The 18,149-nt window shown below is 39.2% G+C and overlaps 1 protein-coding gene across 2 annotated transcripts in view; it reads right to left on the bottom strand.

The window, feature by feature from the left end:
* The window catches only part of Mcu (mitochondrial calcium uniporter), a 191,369-nt gene extending 189,742 nt beyond the window's left edge, over positions 1–1,627 (bottom strand). For both annotated transcript variants that reach the window (XM_026390211.2, XM_077798331.1), the window contains exon 1: positions 1,465–1,627. In XM_026390211.2, the coding sequence (XP_026245996.1) occupies positions 1,465–1,611 (147 nt within the window). In that variant the 5' untranslated portion in view covers positions 1,612–1,627. The remainder of the gene's footprint in view (positions 1–1,464) is intronic.
* Between the last annotated feature and the right edge of the window lie 16,522 nt (positions 1,628–18,149).

Below are 18,149 nucleotides of genomic sequence, written 5' to 3'. Positions count from 1 at the left end.
AACAAAACACATAATTCGAGGCTATGAAACACATAAATGTAAACTGAACTAAAGAAAAGCTCGGCTCTCACCCAAAAGCTTCAGCAAAGCAATATGCCTGTATGCTAAATATGAAAAAGTGCAATTTTTCTCACAGGAATGAAGACAGGGTCCATAACATTGACTAATAATAGCAATACTATCTTGCATTTGCAGAGCATCAGTTCTTTTCACAGCTCTTTCAACAATTTATGCTATCATGGGTCTGAGGGTATCTTCTCTGAAAACATGCAGTTGTTTCCTCTTAAGAGCTATATGATCAGAACAAGACAGGTGATGTGTTTGTTGAGAACTGAAGGCACTAGTTCCTCCCATTAAGCTGTCTGCAGTGATCATCCTTTTTACCTACCACACTACACGACGTAGCCCTAGGAAATAAAATCTACACTCATTCTCTCTGAGTTGGCCAGAGCCCAATACATATGGGTCTAGAAAGTCCAAAGGAACGGAACCTGCTGACTTGTTAGGTCAAGAACTCCCTGCCAAGTTGATCTTTTATAAATTAAAAAAAGAAATCTCTCCCTCTCTCCCTCCTACCCACCCCTCCCAGCTCCCCGCACACACCCCAAGGCTGTTCAAATAGAAACTCCCTTTCATTGCCAGCCAATGAAACCCAGCAGTAACTGGTTAATACAACCACCAAATCTCTGCCTATGGGAACAACTTGTCATATTCTCTTCCCCTGTGCCTGCTGCCCACCCTTCCTTCTTCAGGCACTTGTGAAGCCCAAAAAACAGCCCTCGGAAAGAACCACTGAGGACCTTTAAGGACCCGAGGGGATGGAGCTGGTCTCCTGAAGCAATGCAGCATCCATCTCGAGGAAGCTGGCCCCCGGGCACACACACATGCAGGAAGTCAGAGAGGGGGATAAAGTTTGATTTTCCTTCTTGGCCATTCGCCTAGGGCAGAGAGAGGACGAGTGAGCAGCCCCGCTGGGGTCCTGGGTGGCTCTCCGGGGACAGTTTCCAGCAGCATGGCACTGCCACTCTTCTGACACATACACAAGGCAGCCGCGGCAACTTAGGACACCCCAACCCGCCAAGAGGAGGAGGGACAACTTGCACGGGGCTCAGTTCGGAGCATTGGGGCAGAGCTGTTAAGAAAGAAGGAGGGAGGGACCGAGAACATAGGCGGGTCAGGGAGAGGTTCACGTCCCGTCCCTTCCCCGCCCTGGTGTCCCCAGTCCTGCGGGAACATCCCCGCCGTCGCCCCTCCTCCTCCTCTTGGCTTCCTCGCGCCAGCCCTCCCTTCCTGGTCGCCGCCGCAGGCGCCTGAAGGGCACGGCGGCTCCTCGGTGCCCAGCAACCTCGGGAACGGCCGGGAGTTGAGGTAACTCGCCCGCTGCCCCGGCGGCCTGCCCGCCGGCGGCTCCCACACGCCAGCGCCGCCCCGCCCTCCCCGGAGCCGCCCGGTGCGCTCGCTCACCGTCCGGTGGTGCTGCTGCTGCCGGTGGCGGCTGACCGCCAGGGCCGGGAAGCAGCCCGCAGTCAGCGCCCCGCAGCCGCCGGCGCCCCCGCCGCCGCCCCGGGAAGAGAGGAGCAGCAGGAGCGATCTACCTGCGGCGGCCGCCATCTCTCAACTGGAAACGGCGCCGACCCAGGCAGCGCAGCGGACGGCTAGGGCGGAGCTAAGAGCCGCCACTCACCGACCCCGGGCCAACTACCGCCCTTGGCTGAGTTGATGAGGCGGGGCTTCCTGCAAAGCCCAATAGACGGACGGGAGAACCCCACTTGAGGCTGCCTGTCACTTCCAGAGTTACCTATTGTGGGACCTAGTCAATTACAGGCAAATTCTAGGGAACCGGTAATTGGCACCCGAGCCCCTCATAAAACAGCAATAAGAGATGATGACATGTTCGGTTTGGCTAATCTTCACCAAGGGTAGAGCTATGATAAGGGTAACTAGGGAAACAGACATCTATGCAAAGCTTTGTTCCAAGTTGAGTTGTGAGTCTTCTAAAGTTGGCAAATGGGTACCAAATTGATAACCATTAACTAGGTCTGCTTTGACTCTCAACGACATGTCCAGAGTTATATGCTGAAATTAACTTTGCATCATAAAGTGGTCTAATGACTATGATGTGTAGCATAATATCGAAGGAATAGAATGATTGCAATACCGAAGTCCCGGAATGAGGACATGCCAACAGACTGTACACACTTCAAATGCTCAGTTTATTTTTACGGCATCTTTATACTGATATTCTCACACTCTCCGGAAGCAGCACTCTTTGTTTCCTACCATACTTGACCCAGTGTGCCTTTTTTGAACTATAGAAACAACCAGCTGATAATGTAATAAAACCCATGTAAAGATTTTTAAAAGGAGTTTCATAATTCTGCTAAAATAGTCTTTGAAATAACTCCTAGTCACTTTCTCTTGAAAATATGTCTTTCTGCAAGAAACAGGTTCCTAATAAGGGCTCAGAATTTCCTCAGAAGATACTTTCTTGCTATGTGCTTATTATGATGATCTGATTAATTCTCAAACCTCCTTTTAAAATCTGAAGCAGAATAACAGTTAAGGAAGCAAATACAAGTATTATCCTAAATTCTGGAAAACTAATTTGTAGAATAGCCCAAGGTGAAGTTAAAACAAAATAATAACAACAACAAAAGCACACGAAGAAAATTTTACCACATGTTCTAATAGTATTCTTTAAAGTTTTCCCTAAATGGTACTTTCTTGGTCAAGAATAATGAAATAGCGAAATGGAACCTTTCCTTTAATTCTTAAGCCCAGCCCTAGAACAGTAAAATGATTGGCTTCTCTGGGTGAAACTATCATGCCACTCACCCAAAAAGCTTTATTACCCAACAAGTGGAAAATGAGAACTCAGGAATGAGCACCCCATTCAACAGCTGCACAAAATAACACCCTCTCTCAGCCCCACACATGTTGGAAATCCTTGACATTCCTAGAGCAACTTCAGTTACAATTTCCATCTATCTATATTTATCCCAACTGCATTTTATGAATTTATCCATGCTGTGCCATTTTTCCCTTGTCTTTCATCCCTTCACACCTTCTTACTAAGATCATCATAGATTTTAATTTTGTTTTTGTTTCTGTGCCTTTGTCAGCTCTGGTTATGAACCAAGATCGTTCCCTCCATCCTTACTTTGTGTTTTGAGAAATTTTACTGTAATTGCCTTTCTTTTTTTATTAATTTTTAAGATTTATATGACAGTGAAATGCATTACAATTCATATTACACATATAGAGCACAATTTTTCATATCTCTGGTTGTATACAAACTATATTCACACCAATTCATGTCTTCATACATGTACTTTGGATAATAATGTCCATCACATTCGACCATCATTTCCAACCCCATGCCCCCTCCCTTCCCCTTCCAACCCCCTCTGCCCTATCTAGAGTTCCTCTATTCCTCCCATGCTTCCCCCTACCTACTCTAGTATGAATCAGCTTTCTTATATCAGAAAAAACACTCAGCATTTGTTTTTTTGGGATTGGCTAACTTCACTTAGCATTATCTTCTCCAACTCCATCCATTTACCTGCAAATGCCATGATTTTATCCTCTTTTATTGCTGAATAATATTCCATTGTGTATAAATCCCACATTTTCTTTATCCATTTATCTACTGAAGGGCATCTAGGTTGGTTCCACTGTTTATCTATTGTGAATTGTACTGCTATAAACATTGATGTGGCTGTGTTCCTGTAGTATGCTGTTTTTAATTCCTTTGGGTATAGACCTAGGAGAGGGATAGCTGGGTCCAGTGGTGGTTCCATTCCAGGTTTCCAAGGAATCTCCATACTGCTTTCCATATTGCCTACACCAATTTGCAGTCCCATCAGCAATATATAATGTGCCTTTTCCCCTGCATCCTCACCAACACTTACTGTTGTTTGTTTCTTAATAGCTGCCATTCTGACTGTAGTGAGATGAAATCTTAGAGTAGTTTTGATTTGCAATTCTCTAATTGCTAGCGATGATGAACATTTTTTCATATACTTATTGATTGATTGCATATCATCTTCTGAGAAGTGTCTGTTCAGGTCCTTGGCCCATTTATTGATTTGGTTATTTAGTTTTTTTGGTGCTTAGTTTTTTGATTCTTTATATACCCTAGAGATTAGTGCTCTATCTGATGTGGGAAGGGTAAAGATTTGCTCCCAATATGTAGGCTCTCTATTCACCTCACAGATTGTTTCTTTTGCTGAGAAGAAACTTTTTAGTTTGAATCCATCCCATTTATTTATTCTTTATTTTAATTATTGCAATATAGAAGTCTTATTAAGGAAGCTGGGGCCTAATGTAATTGCCTTTCTTCTGTTTTTCCAAATATGGAATTTATGTGCCACAGACATACTGGTCATTCTAGTGATAATACATTAATAAAGAATAGCAAAGTAACCAAACATATACATACAGAAAAAAAATTTAAATTATGACTTTATTATTAAGCCATTTGAAAAGGGACTATCCACCAGGTACAGCGGTGCATGCCTATAATCCCAGCAACTAGGGAACTTGAGACAGGAAGATTGCAAGTTCAAGGCCAGCCTCAGCAACTTAGCAAGACCCTCACCAACTTCGTGTGTGTGTGTGTGTGTGTGTGTGTGTGTATTATATTTTCCTAGTTCCTGTGATCTTTTCTGTCCTTTTTCTGTCAGTTGTTCTAGATCACAAGCATTTCTATTCATTATAGCTGATAAGGGCTCAACTACTCTTAAACCCCACTATATATTGTTTCCTATTTATATCTGTATTTATTCTTACCTTATTCTTATTATATATATATGTGTGTATGTATGTACAAATATATAATTTAGATAGTGATTTCTGGAAGAATTAACAGGAAAACATGTTACCTTTGGGAAGCCTTAAGGGATCACTACCCTCTTGAGAGCTTTAAATTATTTCTATCTGCATATTAGTTTATGTTTATAAAAATAGGATCAATAAAACCCACATGGTTGCATAATTGTTTCTGTGTCCATTCTTAAAAATAGATTGCACCAGACACAAGGTGCATGCCTGTAATCCCAGTAGTTTGGGAGGCTGACACAAGAGGATAACAAATTCAAAGCCAGCCTCAGCAATTTATCAAGGCTCTAAGCAACTTAGTGAGACCCTGTCTCAAAATAAAAAATAAATATAGGGCTGGGGATGTGGCTTAGAGGTTAAGCACTCCTGGGTTCAATCCCTGGTACCAAACAACAAACCAAAAAACAGATTGCTCAGGGCTGGGGCTACAGCTCAGTAGTAGAGTACTTGTCTAGCATACACAAAACTTTGGGTTTGATCCCCAGCACGCACACACAATTAAGCTAAAACTAATCAGAGCAGATTTCCTGGTGCATGAAACTCTAACTAGGTTTCCTACTAAAATGTACACTGAAGTCAGCTCTCAAGTATGACTCAACTCAATGGAGTATTTGCCTAAGCATTCCAGAATAGCTAGGGTGGGTAGGTGATGCACACAGTTCATTGACGCGAGCAAGAAAGCATGAAGGAATTTGCTCAGAGGTGTGAGGGCTGTGTTTCGTAGTTCCCGATAATGTGGATTATTCTTCAAGCAAGATCAGCAGTTCTTCAAGAAGAAGAAAATAGTGTATGAGTGGAGAGGGCAAAGGGAAGGAGTGTAGCTTTCAAATATTTATGGTGAACCACAGCCTATGCTTGTTTGGTAGCCATTCTTCCTCACTCTTTTTTCCAGATGTCATTATTCCCATTTCTCTGCACCTATCCATCTGCAACCATATCCCTATCATTACTACTCATGTTCCCAAGACTTCTTAGTTCCTGTGATCTTTTCTGTCAGCTTTATCTGCATCAAAAACATTTCTAGTCTATATAGCTGAGAAAGGCTCAACTACTCTTAAACCCCATGACATAGCTTTTCCTATCTTTATCTGTTCTCACTTCATTAAATACACAAAATCACACTCATTTTTTCTTCCCACATTTAAAAAAAAATATTTACTTTTTAGTGTAATTGAACACAATATCTCTATTTTATTTATTTATGTGGTGCTGAGAATCGAACCCAGGGCCTCTCACGTGCAAGGCGAGTGCTCCACCCCTGAGCCACAACCCCAGCCCGACCTCCCACATTTTATTTCTCTTCTTTTCTTCCTCCAACACTTCCATTTTTCTCTAACATATACCGACTTGAGATCTAAGGTACATTTACATATTCCCTTTACAACTTTTTTGTTTTGCAAGCAGCAACACAAAGGAGGACTGAATCCATGTTCATCTTACAACTCAATGGCCCTATAATTTAATATCAATTTAGGACAGGAATATCCAATCTTTAAGTCTTTTCTGTAAAGAGCAGAAGTTGAGTTGGGAAGGGCAGGGCTTATTTAAATACGATCGTCTTTGTTCATGTTTTTCCAGATCTGAAAGGTGGTGGCAGCAAACTTGTGCGGCCTTTGCTATCTATTGGACTTTTGGTTCTAGCAAGTCTTTTGTCACTAACTGAAGTGATCCAAACAAGACACTAATTTTGTACTCAAATAACCCATATCTCCTAAGTGCATAGGAATTCATCTCACATTCTTATGCAACCCAACACCAACCCACTCCAGAGTATTCCAAAATGACAAAAGACAATAAGAACTTTCCTTGACAGGACTGAATTATAACAGAATTCCAAATTGATAAAGAAAGTGGCTCACCTTTCTCATCAATCTCCTCGCTAGATACCTACTCTCCATACCCTGAACATCCCCCAGAAGTGACAACCCCCGACTTTTTGCTCCTTACTGGCCCTATAACCATCCATCCAACTCTGCTTTTGAATATCAGCTCAGCCTCCCCTGAATCCAGTGTCCAGATACAATTAAACTTTCCTCCCATGCTCTGGTAATTCGTTCTTTGACTTTCCATCAGAATTGTTTGTTACTGTATCTGAGCTGGTCTGTGAGATCTGTCACATTCTATGATTATTAGATCTATTTGATCAGCCTAATTTTGTGGGCTGGGCCACAACTCCCTTCTCTCACTACTCCAAGTATATTTTGTATCAGCATTATTTATGTTACTATCTTTCTCCTACAGAGCTCTTCTAGGTTAAAGGTACCAATCTGGCACATGATTGAAGCTAACTCTAGATTATGCCAATTACTCCTTAGATTTTTCTCTTTTGCACAATACATACATTTACAGGAATCTCCAATGCTGATATCTAAAAGAATTTCACAAAGTATGGCAGTCTAAAAAAATTAATTTTGAGGCAATACCTAACCACGTGAGTCTGCCTACTTTAAGGTCAGATACATCTTCATATCATGCTGGATTTGGCCCACATTTTAGCCCCTCTGAAACTAAACTAATTTACTGTCAAAATGCTATGTGTTCTCAATTTTTATATAATGTATAGAAGCTTCATCAGTACTTATTTACACACGAACACGCAAGGATTATGGGATATGGGTTGCAGTTGGCGGGAGGCAGCGGGTGGAGGAAACCGTGGGCGGGAGATTGGTCATTGCCAGTTAACAACAGGTGCGAACATTGCTCTTTAAATTTAGCCACTGCACTTGGCATCTTGTCGCTCAGCCGTCACTTATGGCAACCACTGCTGATTTGGAAAGGATCAAAGAAAGGATGACAGAAGGGTCATATGTATTAAAAGAAAGAAAAAAATCTTGGTTCTCTTTTATTTAATAAAAACTAGCCTAAGGAATAGACAGTATGAAGACAGCTTAAGGCAATAAAAGAGGAAGGAAATTATTCAAAGAGATGATAATCATTAATAAATTGTTCTTAATTAAACATTTTAAGAGCCATTCAGCTGCCAAAACTTGGGAGCAAAATTATCTAAAATTTGGGTGGAGGTTCAGAAAATAACTACTATTAATCTAAAATTTGGAGGAGGAAGACAAGATATAGGAGAATACAATTCATTCATTCATTCATTCATTCACTCAAAAAATAAATTGAATGCTTAGTAGGTACCAGGCAATACATGACAGGAGGAATTTTCCAAAACTTGTATTCCTTATAACATGTATTTCTTTTTCTGAAACATTCACTTAACCATCCTAACTCTGACCTTGAAATGGAATCAATTAGCCAGGTGTGGTAGTGCATGCTTGTAATTCCTGTGATTTAGGAGATTGAGAGGAGGATTGTAAGTTTAAGACCAGCCACAGCAACTTAGTGAGAACGTTTCAAATTTTTAAAAAATTTTAAAAAGGGTTGGGGTTGTAGCTCAGTGGTAGAGTCTTCCTGAGTTTAATCCCCAGTACAAAAAAAAGGGGGGGAATCAATTTTTCCTATAACTTTACGTACCAATATTTATATATACTTTAAAAGAATGAAAGCTCCCTTGAGTAATTTCTGGGAATTAAAATAAATTTAAAATATCTACCATTATAATAATTACCCCATCCAACACTGCTAAGAAGATATAACAGGGTACAATTCTATTTAAATAGTTTTTAGATATTCACTGCCTAGAGTTTCAACTAAACTTCAGTCCTTCGGAATGATAAAAAGACATTGTGGTACTTTTTTCAAGCATTGCTTCACTAAGATGCTTAGGTTAAACCATGTTCTTAGGGTTACTCAGCATCAGGGAGAATAACCCAAGGAAGGGTAACAAAATTTAAGTGGGGTTATGGCATATATAGATGCCATTACTTTAAGACCCAGAAGCTATTAGGTATGTTCAATAGAAGTAATCTATTCGATCAAAAAATTTGTTTACTGTCAAGCAGAGAAAATTTTCACATAAAACCACTGAATTCTAAAGCCAAGATAACATATGATGCTGTCCTAACAGAATGCTGACTTAATTTGGAAATACTACTATTATTACTTCCCATAAGATAGAACCAATTAGGAGGATTTGAGGAAGATTATAAAGATTTGAAGCTGGGTGTGGTGGTGTACATTTGTAGTCCTACCTACTTGGGAGACTAAACAAGAAGGATCACTTGAGCCCAGAAGTTTAAGGCCAGCAAGGGCAACTTAGTAAGACTCGTGTCTCAAAATAAAATAAAAATGGCTGGAGATATAGCTCAGGGGTAAAATGTCTGCCTAGTATGTGCAAGGCCAGTTCTCAGTACCACCCCAGAGAGAGATAGAGAGAGAGAAGAGATAAATTCATTATTTCAACAAATAAGACTCTAGCCTAAAAGAGCTTAACATGTAACAATAAGAGATTAGGGAAGCAGGGGGGGCACTTAGCTGAGACTTGAGGATCAGGGAAAGCACCACCAGGCAAGCAATATTTGTTAAGGGCTTAACAATCAGAAGGAGTAAATGGAAGAGGGAGCCTACTGAGATGGGATACCAGAGATGCAACAGAAACAGGTTATATAGAATTTTATCAAGGAATTTGAACTTTACCCAAAGAGAAGTCTTAAAGGGTTTTATAAATGGATGATGTTAGGAGACTGTAAAGACTAAAGACAGAGAGAGAGAGAGAGAGAGAGAGAGAGAGAGAGAGAGAGAGAGATATGAGGAACTCTAGACACGAAATGCCAAGGTATGGGTTGTAGCATTGGCTAAGGGAAAATGAAGAATAGAATCATATGAGACATGTACGAAGTTGGATCAAAAGGCATTCCTGATCCTGTACAACAAGTCACTGTAGTTAATAACAACATACTGTACTTTTGAAAATGTGGAGAGTGGATGTTAAGTCTTCTCACCACAAAAATAACTATGTGAGGTAATACATATGTTAATTATCTAAATTAAGCCATCCCACACTGTATATATATTTCAAAACATCATGTTGTATGTGATAAAGACATATAATTTTATCTGTCAATTTAAAAAAGGTATTAGTGATTGATAAAGATATGGTGGGGGAGTGGATGAAACAGATTGAGAAGGAAGATTTCGAGGTGTTTGCTTGGGCAAGTGGGTGGATGTCATATGCTAAAAAAGGAAACAAAAGGAAAAGATGATTTGTTGGAGAAAGAGGATGAGTTGGGTTTTGAAATATTGTTTATCACATGCCTTGAGATATCCAAGCAACAATACTCATCAGACAGTTAAGTGTTTGACTCTAAGTCTCTGAAGGACATCCAGGCTCTAGAAATAGATGTGAGAGTCATCAGTCTACAGATAGTTGGTAACTGAAGTCATGGGAGTGGACAGTACTACTCAGGATGAGTACACAGAAGACAAGAAGACCTAAGACATTAGTTTCATAATTAATAAATATGTTTAATAAATACTTGATTTGATTACATTTACGAATACATAAAAACATGAGCCAAAAAAATTTAGAAGGCACTTTTAACATTTGCACCAGCTTTTTCTTCAGGTACTGATAGTCACTGCCCTTGGATAGTTTGTGATTATGGGTTGTTCTGATTTCAAATTTTTTCTACATTCATGATGAATTGTTTAAATTTGTCTGCAAGAGACTTATTTCATGACAACAACAGCATGTGTAAAATTTCCAGACTGAGTTGTATTCCTTCAGGAAGAAGCAAGCTGACAAACCTGACTGAACTCCTGGCACATAATTAATGCTCAATAGGCGTGTGCTCAAAGAGACTTATGGAATGAATCAATAAATGCATAAACAAAATACATATTTCCATTCTCTCACAATAGGGAAAATTACAGAGCCTCTACTATACTACTCCTATGTTCACTGAGTTACTTCAATAAGAACAACATAGTCATTCAGTCCTCAGGGCCATTAAATCAAAGGAAGTACATTCTAAATTAGTACGGCTGCTTGAACACATTGGCAGAAAACTGGAGTGGTATATCCAACAACAAACTCATGTACAGAATACACAAAGAAATACAACTCAATAAGAAAAAGGCATTAACCCAATAGAAGAGCAGGCAATAGATTTAAACAGACACTTTACATAAGAGGATATCCAAACAACCAGTAAACAAATGGGAAGGTACCTGACTTCACTACCAGTCAATGAAATATAAACTAAAACCAAGGTGCAATGGCACTTTAAGAACACCAAATTGGCTTAAATGAAAGAAATTAAGCAAATATCACTAATATGCATAATTATAATGTACCAATAGAAATGTAATAAATAAATTTAAAAATGCAAGAGATGACAAATACCAAGTTTGGGCAATAATATTAGACAATCATAATTCTTGCATGATGCTGGTGGGAGTACAAATTGATATAAGCACTGTAATCACTCATAGAACAGTCAGGAGACATATCACAACAGAACAGAACAGTTTAATATAAATAATTAGTAATGAGGGTCCCTTCTCTAGGTTTCCAAGGTTTAATAATTCCAACCATTTTCCCTTTGTTTTCTCAGCCTTAGAGGTTATAGCTGCTTCTAGCAATTGTGGATGTGCAGCAACAAGGGTTTTAAGATTAAAACTGTACAATTTTTATCCTGGCAGCTGGCAATAACCTGCCCATCCACTATGGGAATCAGTCAGACTTGGAAATTTTTCCGAGAAACTACTCTATGTACATGAGAGGAATAAGTGAGCTACTAAATTCAAAACTGGCCAAATGTCTAAAATAGAAGTTTCTATTACAAACATAAAAAGACAGATTGAAAGTTAGAAATAGTACCTTGGAAATAACATAGTCCTATTCTCTGATCAGACCAAAAAAAAAAAAAAAATTGAAGGCGGCCTTTCAAAGTGAATAACTCGGACAGGAACAAGAACTAATTGAATACCAGAGCTAGGATGAATAACACCATCACCAAGTACTGAGGACTTAACTAGGTATCAGGCACTGTGCACTGTGCTGAGTACTTTTATATGGTTTAACTCACTTAATCTTCCCACCAGCATTACAACATAGGTTTTAATATTCCTGTTTCCTTTTGAGAAAAGTAAGGTTAAGTAATTTGTCCACATTCACTACCCAAATTCAGAATAAAAGATCCCATCACCAACACCATGAAAGTACCCTCCCTTTCTGGAAACCAAGCTCTCCACATGCAATCCAACATAATTCTCTTAATACTACAATTTAGCATTGCTTGGTGTGTATGTGTGTGTGATGCTAGAAATCGAACCCAATGCCTTGCTGAGCACATGATCTACCACTGAGCTACGACCTCAGCTCTAGCTTTGCTTTTTTTTTTCTTCCTCCCAGGCCATTCAGTTTGTAGTGGGAAAAAAAGAAACATAGGTTAGAACTGAAAAAGACTTGAAAGGTTCTCTAATTCTGTTGCTAGGTCCACAGTGAAGTCACTGAGACCTAAGCTCATAACCAATTTTCCTAAGGCCACAAAGCTGTTTTGTGGTGGAGGCGGGCTGTAATCCGAGTTTCCTTGCTCTCAGGGCGGCTCTCTTTTTCCTAGACCACAAAATCTGCCCCTCCTACATTCTGTTCTTTCAGAGTGCGTGTTAGTATAGGGTCCAAAGTTCTTGTTGACTCTGAAGGGACTGGCTGATGTGGCACAGGAAGAATTGGTCATTAAATGTATTACTTGTACTTCCTGATCTGTATCCAATAGCAATTATACACAGGCAGGTACTATGTACTGGGCTGAAAGGTCCCCTCTATTTTCAAACTGCTTTTCAACATTATCTTTGCCTTGAGGCCTCCAACCCTCAATTGTTTGCTCCCTTGGAATAGAACACTGGAAATCTCTGTTGACATGCCAAGGGACAGTAAAAGTAAAGAAAGGTCTTGTCGATACCTTAGCTGGAATTTATTAATGCAATCAACGTTCATCTACTGAAGAGTCCTCAAGGACTCTGGAGAGATTAGGCATGGCAAGATCAAATGGTAGAGGATGTCCCAATAGATGTGAGGTAGGCTAGAGTGGGAACTGCAGTGAGGGGCTATGGCCGTGTGAAGTCATGATGGAAGATTGACAGTAAGGGAGTGGTACAGAAATGGTACATAAGGATAACAGGGCACCTTTGAACAAATTAGAAAAAGAAGTCCCTGGGGCTGGGGTTGTGGCTCAGCGGTAGAGTGTTCGCCTAGCACATGCGAGGCCCCAGTTTTCATCCTCAGCACCACATATAAATAAATAAATAAATAAAATAAAGGTATTGTGTCCAAGTACACTAAAAAATAAATTTAAGAAGAAGAAGAAGAAGAAATCCCTTCTGAACATCTTGGAGAATGGAGCACATACTTAGTTTCTACGCCCTGCCCCATTGTATGCGGAAGAACCATCTGTGACAGATTCCTATCAAGCATCCACATCATGTAGATGACTGCTTGTCACCCTTGCTGATGCTACTCTTTTCCCAAGATCCTCATAGAAGAAGAGGAGGGAATTAACCCAGCGCCTGCCGCAGGCCTTACTAAATGTATAGAGCTCCTACTCTGTGCAGTCACGGTCATCACAAAACACTCAGCAAATTAGATATTATTACTCCAGTTTCACAGATGAGGGGGAAAAATATGGCCCAACGAGTTTAAATAGTTTCCCTGAGGCACATAACTAGGATAGCATTCAAAGAGGCTAAGTAGTGTGAGTGCAGAGCTGAGTCAAATTGTGGTCTTCTGACTCACGCTTATCTGGTCTCAGTACACCACACCCCTTCACAGAATGGTTTCCTAGAGTTTGGGTAGTCACACATTCTCTCTCTCTCTCTCTCTCTCTTCTAACTCTTCTTTTTTTCTTTGTAGTTGGACATTCTGTTATGCCAATCCTATACTTGAGTACATAGCATTGACCTTCATTGGTCTAATTTATCATAGGTAAGCTGTTGGTGTCTCATTTGTAAGTGTGCCATCTGCCAGGCAGCATATGGAAGCAGACCCTTTAACAAGGTAGTAAGAAGGTTAATTAAGTCTAGATTTGAAAGTGCTTTTCTAAGCTGGGGATGTAACTCAGTGGTAGAGCACTTGTATAACACAGGTGAAGTCCTGGGTTCAATCTCCAACACCTCACAAACAAAAAAAAACTCTAAAATCCGAAAGAAAGAAATATTGTTAGTGATAAAATATTGAGTACTTGCTATTAGCAAGGTGTTGGGATGTTGATAAATGAATATTATAACACCTTGTTAAATCCTTATGATATCTCTATGAGGAAAATATTATACCAGTTCCCATTTTTCCAGTGAGAAAATTGTGACATTGGGAGGTAACTTGCTAGAAATCTCCTGGCTGATAGTAGTAAGGCCAGGTTGTGGATTCAGGGTGTCAGACCCAAAGTCTACACAGTGAAGCAGTTACTACTTCATACTACTTCACTGGTACAAAACACGTCAGAACATGAGGAAGATCTCAGAGTAGCAGGGTGAGGTGGCACTTGCCTATAATCCTGGTTAATTGGGAGGCTGAAAAGATCACAAGTTTGAGGTTAGCCTGGGCAAGTTCAGGAGATCCTACCTCAAAAAATAAAAATGGCTGGGGATATAGCTCCATGGAAAGGTGCCCCTGGGTTCAACTCCCAGTACCACAAAAATAAATAAATAAACAAAAGAAAGAAAGAGAAAAGATTTCAGAGTAAATTCTGTAGAACCTTTTCCTATTAGTTGAGGGAAATCACTGTGAACCCATAGTGGGTAGTTTCATGATAAATACAGAAATAAAAGTAAAAAGTTTGTGTTTTTAAAAATAGTTTAGGAAACTCAAAAATCTTAACACCCAAACAAAACAAAACCAAAAAAACCAAACAACCCAATCAATAAATAGACCAAGGAACTGAGCAGACCACTTCTCAGAAGATGATAGAGAATCAATCAACAAATATATGAAAATATGTTCATCATCGCTAGCAATTTGAGAAATGCAAATCAAAACTACTCTAAGATTTCATCTCACTACAGTCAGAATGGCAGCTATTATGAAGACAAACAACAGTAAGTGTTGGCGAGGATGTGGGGAAAAAGGGAGACTCAAACATTGCCTGTGGGACTGCAAATTGGTGCAGCCAATATGGAAAGCAGTATATAGAATCCTTGGAAAACTGGGAATGGAACCACCATTGGACCCAGCTATCCCTCTCCTAGGTCTATACCCAGAGGACTTAAAAACAGCATACTACAGGGAAACAGCCAGCAATGTTTATAGCAGCTCAATTCACAATAGCTAAACAGTGGAACCAACCTAGATGCCCTTCAGTAAATGAATGGATAGGGCTGGGGATGTGGCTCAAGCGGTAGCGTGCTTGTCTGCAGCCCGGGTTCGATCCTCAGCACCACATACAAACAAAGATGTTGTGTCTGCCGAACACTAAAAAATAAATATTAAAAAAAAATTCTCTCTCTCTCTCTCTCTCTCTCTCTCTCTTAAAAAAATTTAAAAAAAAATGAATGGATAAAGAAAATGTGGTATATATACACAATGGAATATTATTCAGCATTAAAAGAGAATAAAATCATGGCATTTGCAGGTAAATGAATGAAGCTGGAGAATATAATGCTAAGTGAAATTAGCCAATCCCAGAAAAACAAATGCCAAATTATTTCTCTGATTTAAGGATGCTGATCCTTAATATGCTGTGGGGGTCAGGGATGGGAGGATTAAATGAACTCTACATAGGGCAAAGGGGAAAAGGGGAGGGAAAGGAAGGGAGTGGGTATAGAGATAGAAAGATGGTGGAATGCGTGGTCATTATTACCCTAAGTACATGTAAGAAGACATGAAGGATGTCACTCTACTTTGTGTATAACCAGAGATATGAAAAATAGTGCTATATATGTGTAATGTGAATTGTAATGCAATCTGTTATCATACATAACAAATCAAAATTTTAAAAAATAGTTTCTTTGGGGGGTGGGGTGGTGGCTCAGTGTTAGAGCACTTGCCTAGCACATGTGAGGCACTAGGTTTGATCCCCAGCACCACATAAAAAATACTAAACGGAGGTATTGTGTCCATCTACTACTAAAAAAATGTTTAAAAAAAAAGTTTCTTTGGGCTGGGGTTTTGACTCAGTGATAGAACATGCATAACAAATGTGAGACTCTGGGTTCTATCCTCAGTACCACAAAAAAATGTTTTCCTTTGATACAGTCATTCTTTAGGTATGATTCAGTATACTAGGTGGTAAGTACCTTTGGGGTAAATGCCATGTCTTTTGACAATTTCTGTTTTCTTTACTATTCTCTCACTATTGAATAAATAATATTATGGGAAAGGCAGTAGAGTGACAAACAGCCAGCAGGGCACAGAATGACAGATACTCAAATATTTATTGAATGATTGGTTATAGAAAGCAGAGACTTTACCTGAAGTTCTCTAGTTGTAGTTCCATAAGACTTAATCATTAATGCTTTTGTAATTGCATCATGAAACTGCAAAAGATAATACTCTACTAGAGAAGGGTTGGGTTAAAGTCTAGGTTTAATATAACAACTTGTAAACCTAATAGTAGGTAGCAAATATTCAATAATTATAACCTTTCTAGGGATTAAATTGAAAGTACTTTTTGGTGTTTTCCCTAAGGTTTTAAAGACTCTCCTTACTGAGAATAATAGGCTTCACTAGCATCACAAATTTGTAGCCCTGTTAATTTACTTGTGTCCTCCACCTTTTTAAAAGAAGTTTAGGAAATCCTTTATTTATAGCAAGTCAACTCACAGTTCTAACTTCAGGATTCTACCTGAAAACATCTTGTTCAACTTATAGTACTCACGAGGAATCAAAAACAAAACAAAACAAAAACAAACAAACAAACAAATAACCAAGTATGTGGTATCTAGACACTTGAAGAAATGCATTTCACTTTATTGCAAAAAAGCCCCACAATCTAATGTCTGATATCTACACATTGCTGAAGAAATACACAATGAGAAAAATAGGGAAGCAAAACAAATATTTCTGCATCCATTTCTTAAAAGGTGATCAAGAAGCCTAAGGTTTATCTAGAAATTACCCTAGTACTGAAAATCCAAATATCACCATAGCCTTCTGTGACCTATTAAAGGGGATATTGAAAGTAGTTTTGGAAATCTAGATTCTAAATTCAAATCTACCACTTTGCAATCTGTGAGACCTTGAGCAGTCACTCAATCTCTACTTCCCCACTGGCAAAATGAGAATCCTCAACTCTTAGTTGTCGTAAAGGCCAAAAAGGAAAGAAAGAAAGAAAGAAAGAAAGAAAGAAAGAAAGAAAGAAAGAAAGAAAGAAAGAAAGAAAGAAAGAAAGAAAGGAAGGAAGGAAGGAAGGAAGGAAGGAAGGAAGGAAGGAAGGAAGGAAGGAAGGAAGGAAGGAAGGAAGGAAGAAAGAGAAAGAAAGAAAGAAAGAAAGGAAGGAAGGAAGAAAGAAGGAAGGAGGGAAGAAAGGAAAGAAGGAAAGAGAGAAAGAGAGAAAGAAAGAAAGAAAGAAAGAAAGAAAGAAAGAAAGAAAGAAAGAAAGAAAGAAAAAGAAAGAAAGAAAGAAAGAAAGAAAGAAAGAAAGAAAGAAAGAAAGAAAGAAAGAAAGAAAGAAAGAAAAGACAGTGCACATAATACTATGTGGCATTTGAAAAAAAAAAAAAGTCAGTTTTGGGTTGTGCACAGCTACACAGCTTGCCTAGCTAGCATACCTGAGACCCTGGGTTTAATCCTCAGTGCCATAAAGCAAGTCAAAACAAAACAAAAATATTAAGAATTAAGAAGAAATGAAGGATGGGGTTGTGGCTCAGTGGTAGAGCACTTGCCTAGCATGTGTGAGGCACTGGGTTTGATCCTCAGCACCACATAAAAATAAATAAATAAAATAAACATATTGTGTTCATTTAAAAAATTAAAAAAAGAAGAAGAAATGAGATCTTTGTTTATTTGGACCCTACTTTTCTCGAGTTCTGATTCATATGAGAAGTTTTACCAATGACAAACTCTATGTGAGCTTACTATTCCTTCTAGGCAGGACAAAATGCCCCTACCCTTGAAAATACATGCATGCCTGAGAAAAGGACCATGTGTCAGCTTACATAATGAGAATTCATTTCACTTTATTGCATCTCTTAGAATCTTTTTCATTGGTGAAAAGCCTCTTGATTTCTGAATTATGACTACTCTTGTTCATCCATTTCTACAAGGTTAAGCAACAGATGTCTTAAATGTAGGACAAAAGATGCCCCCCCTCTTTTTCTTCTATTTTTTCCTCTCCTCCCCGGGTCTATTCTCAGAGCTTGGAATGGACCACATTACTTCTCAGACTAACACAATGGAATAGCCAACCCACTGAAAAGCTGAGCTCTTCAGCTTGCTGATTCACACCTTCTTTAGGCAAAGAGATGATTGTTTT

Source organism: Urocitellus parryii, chromosome 5 (genome assembly GCF_045843805.1).
Source record: "Urocitellus parryii isolate mUroPar1 chromosome 5, mUroPar1.hap1, whole genome shotgun sequence".
Taxonomy (NCBI): Eukaryota; Metazoa; Chordata; class Mammalia; order Rodentia; family Sciuridae; genus Urocitellus; species Urocitellus parryii.
This window is presented reverse-complemented; position numbering and strand designations above follow the sequence as displayed.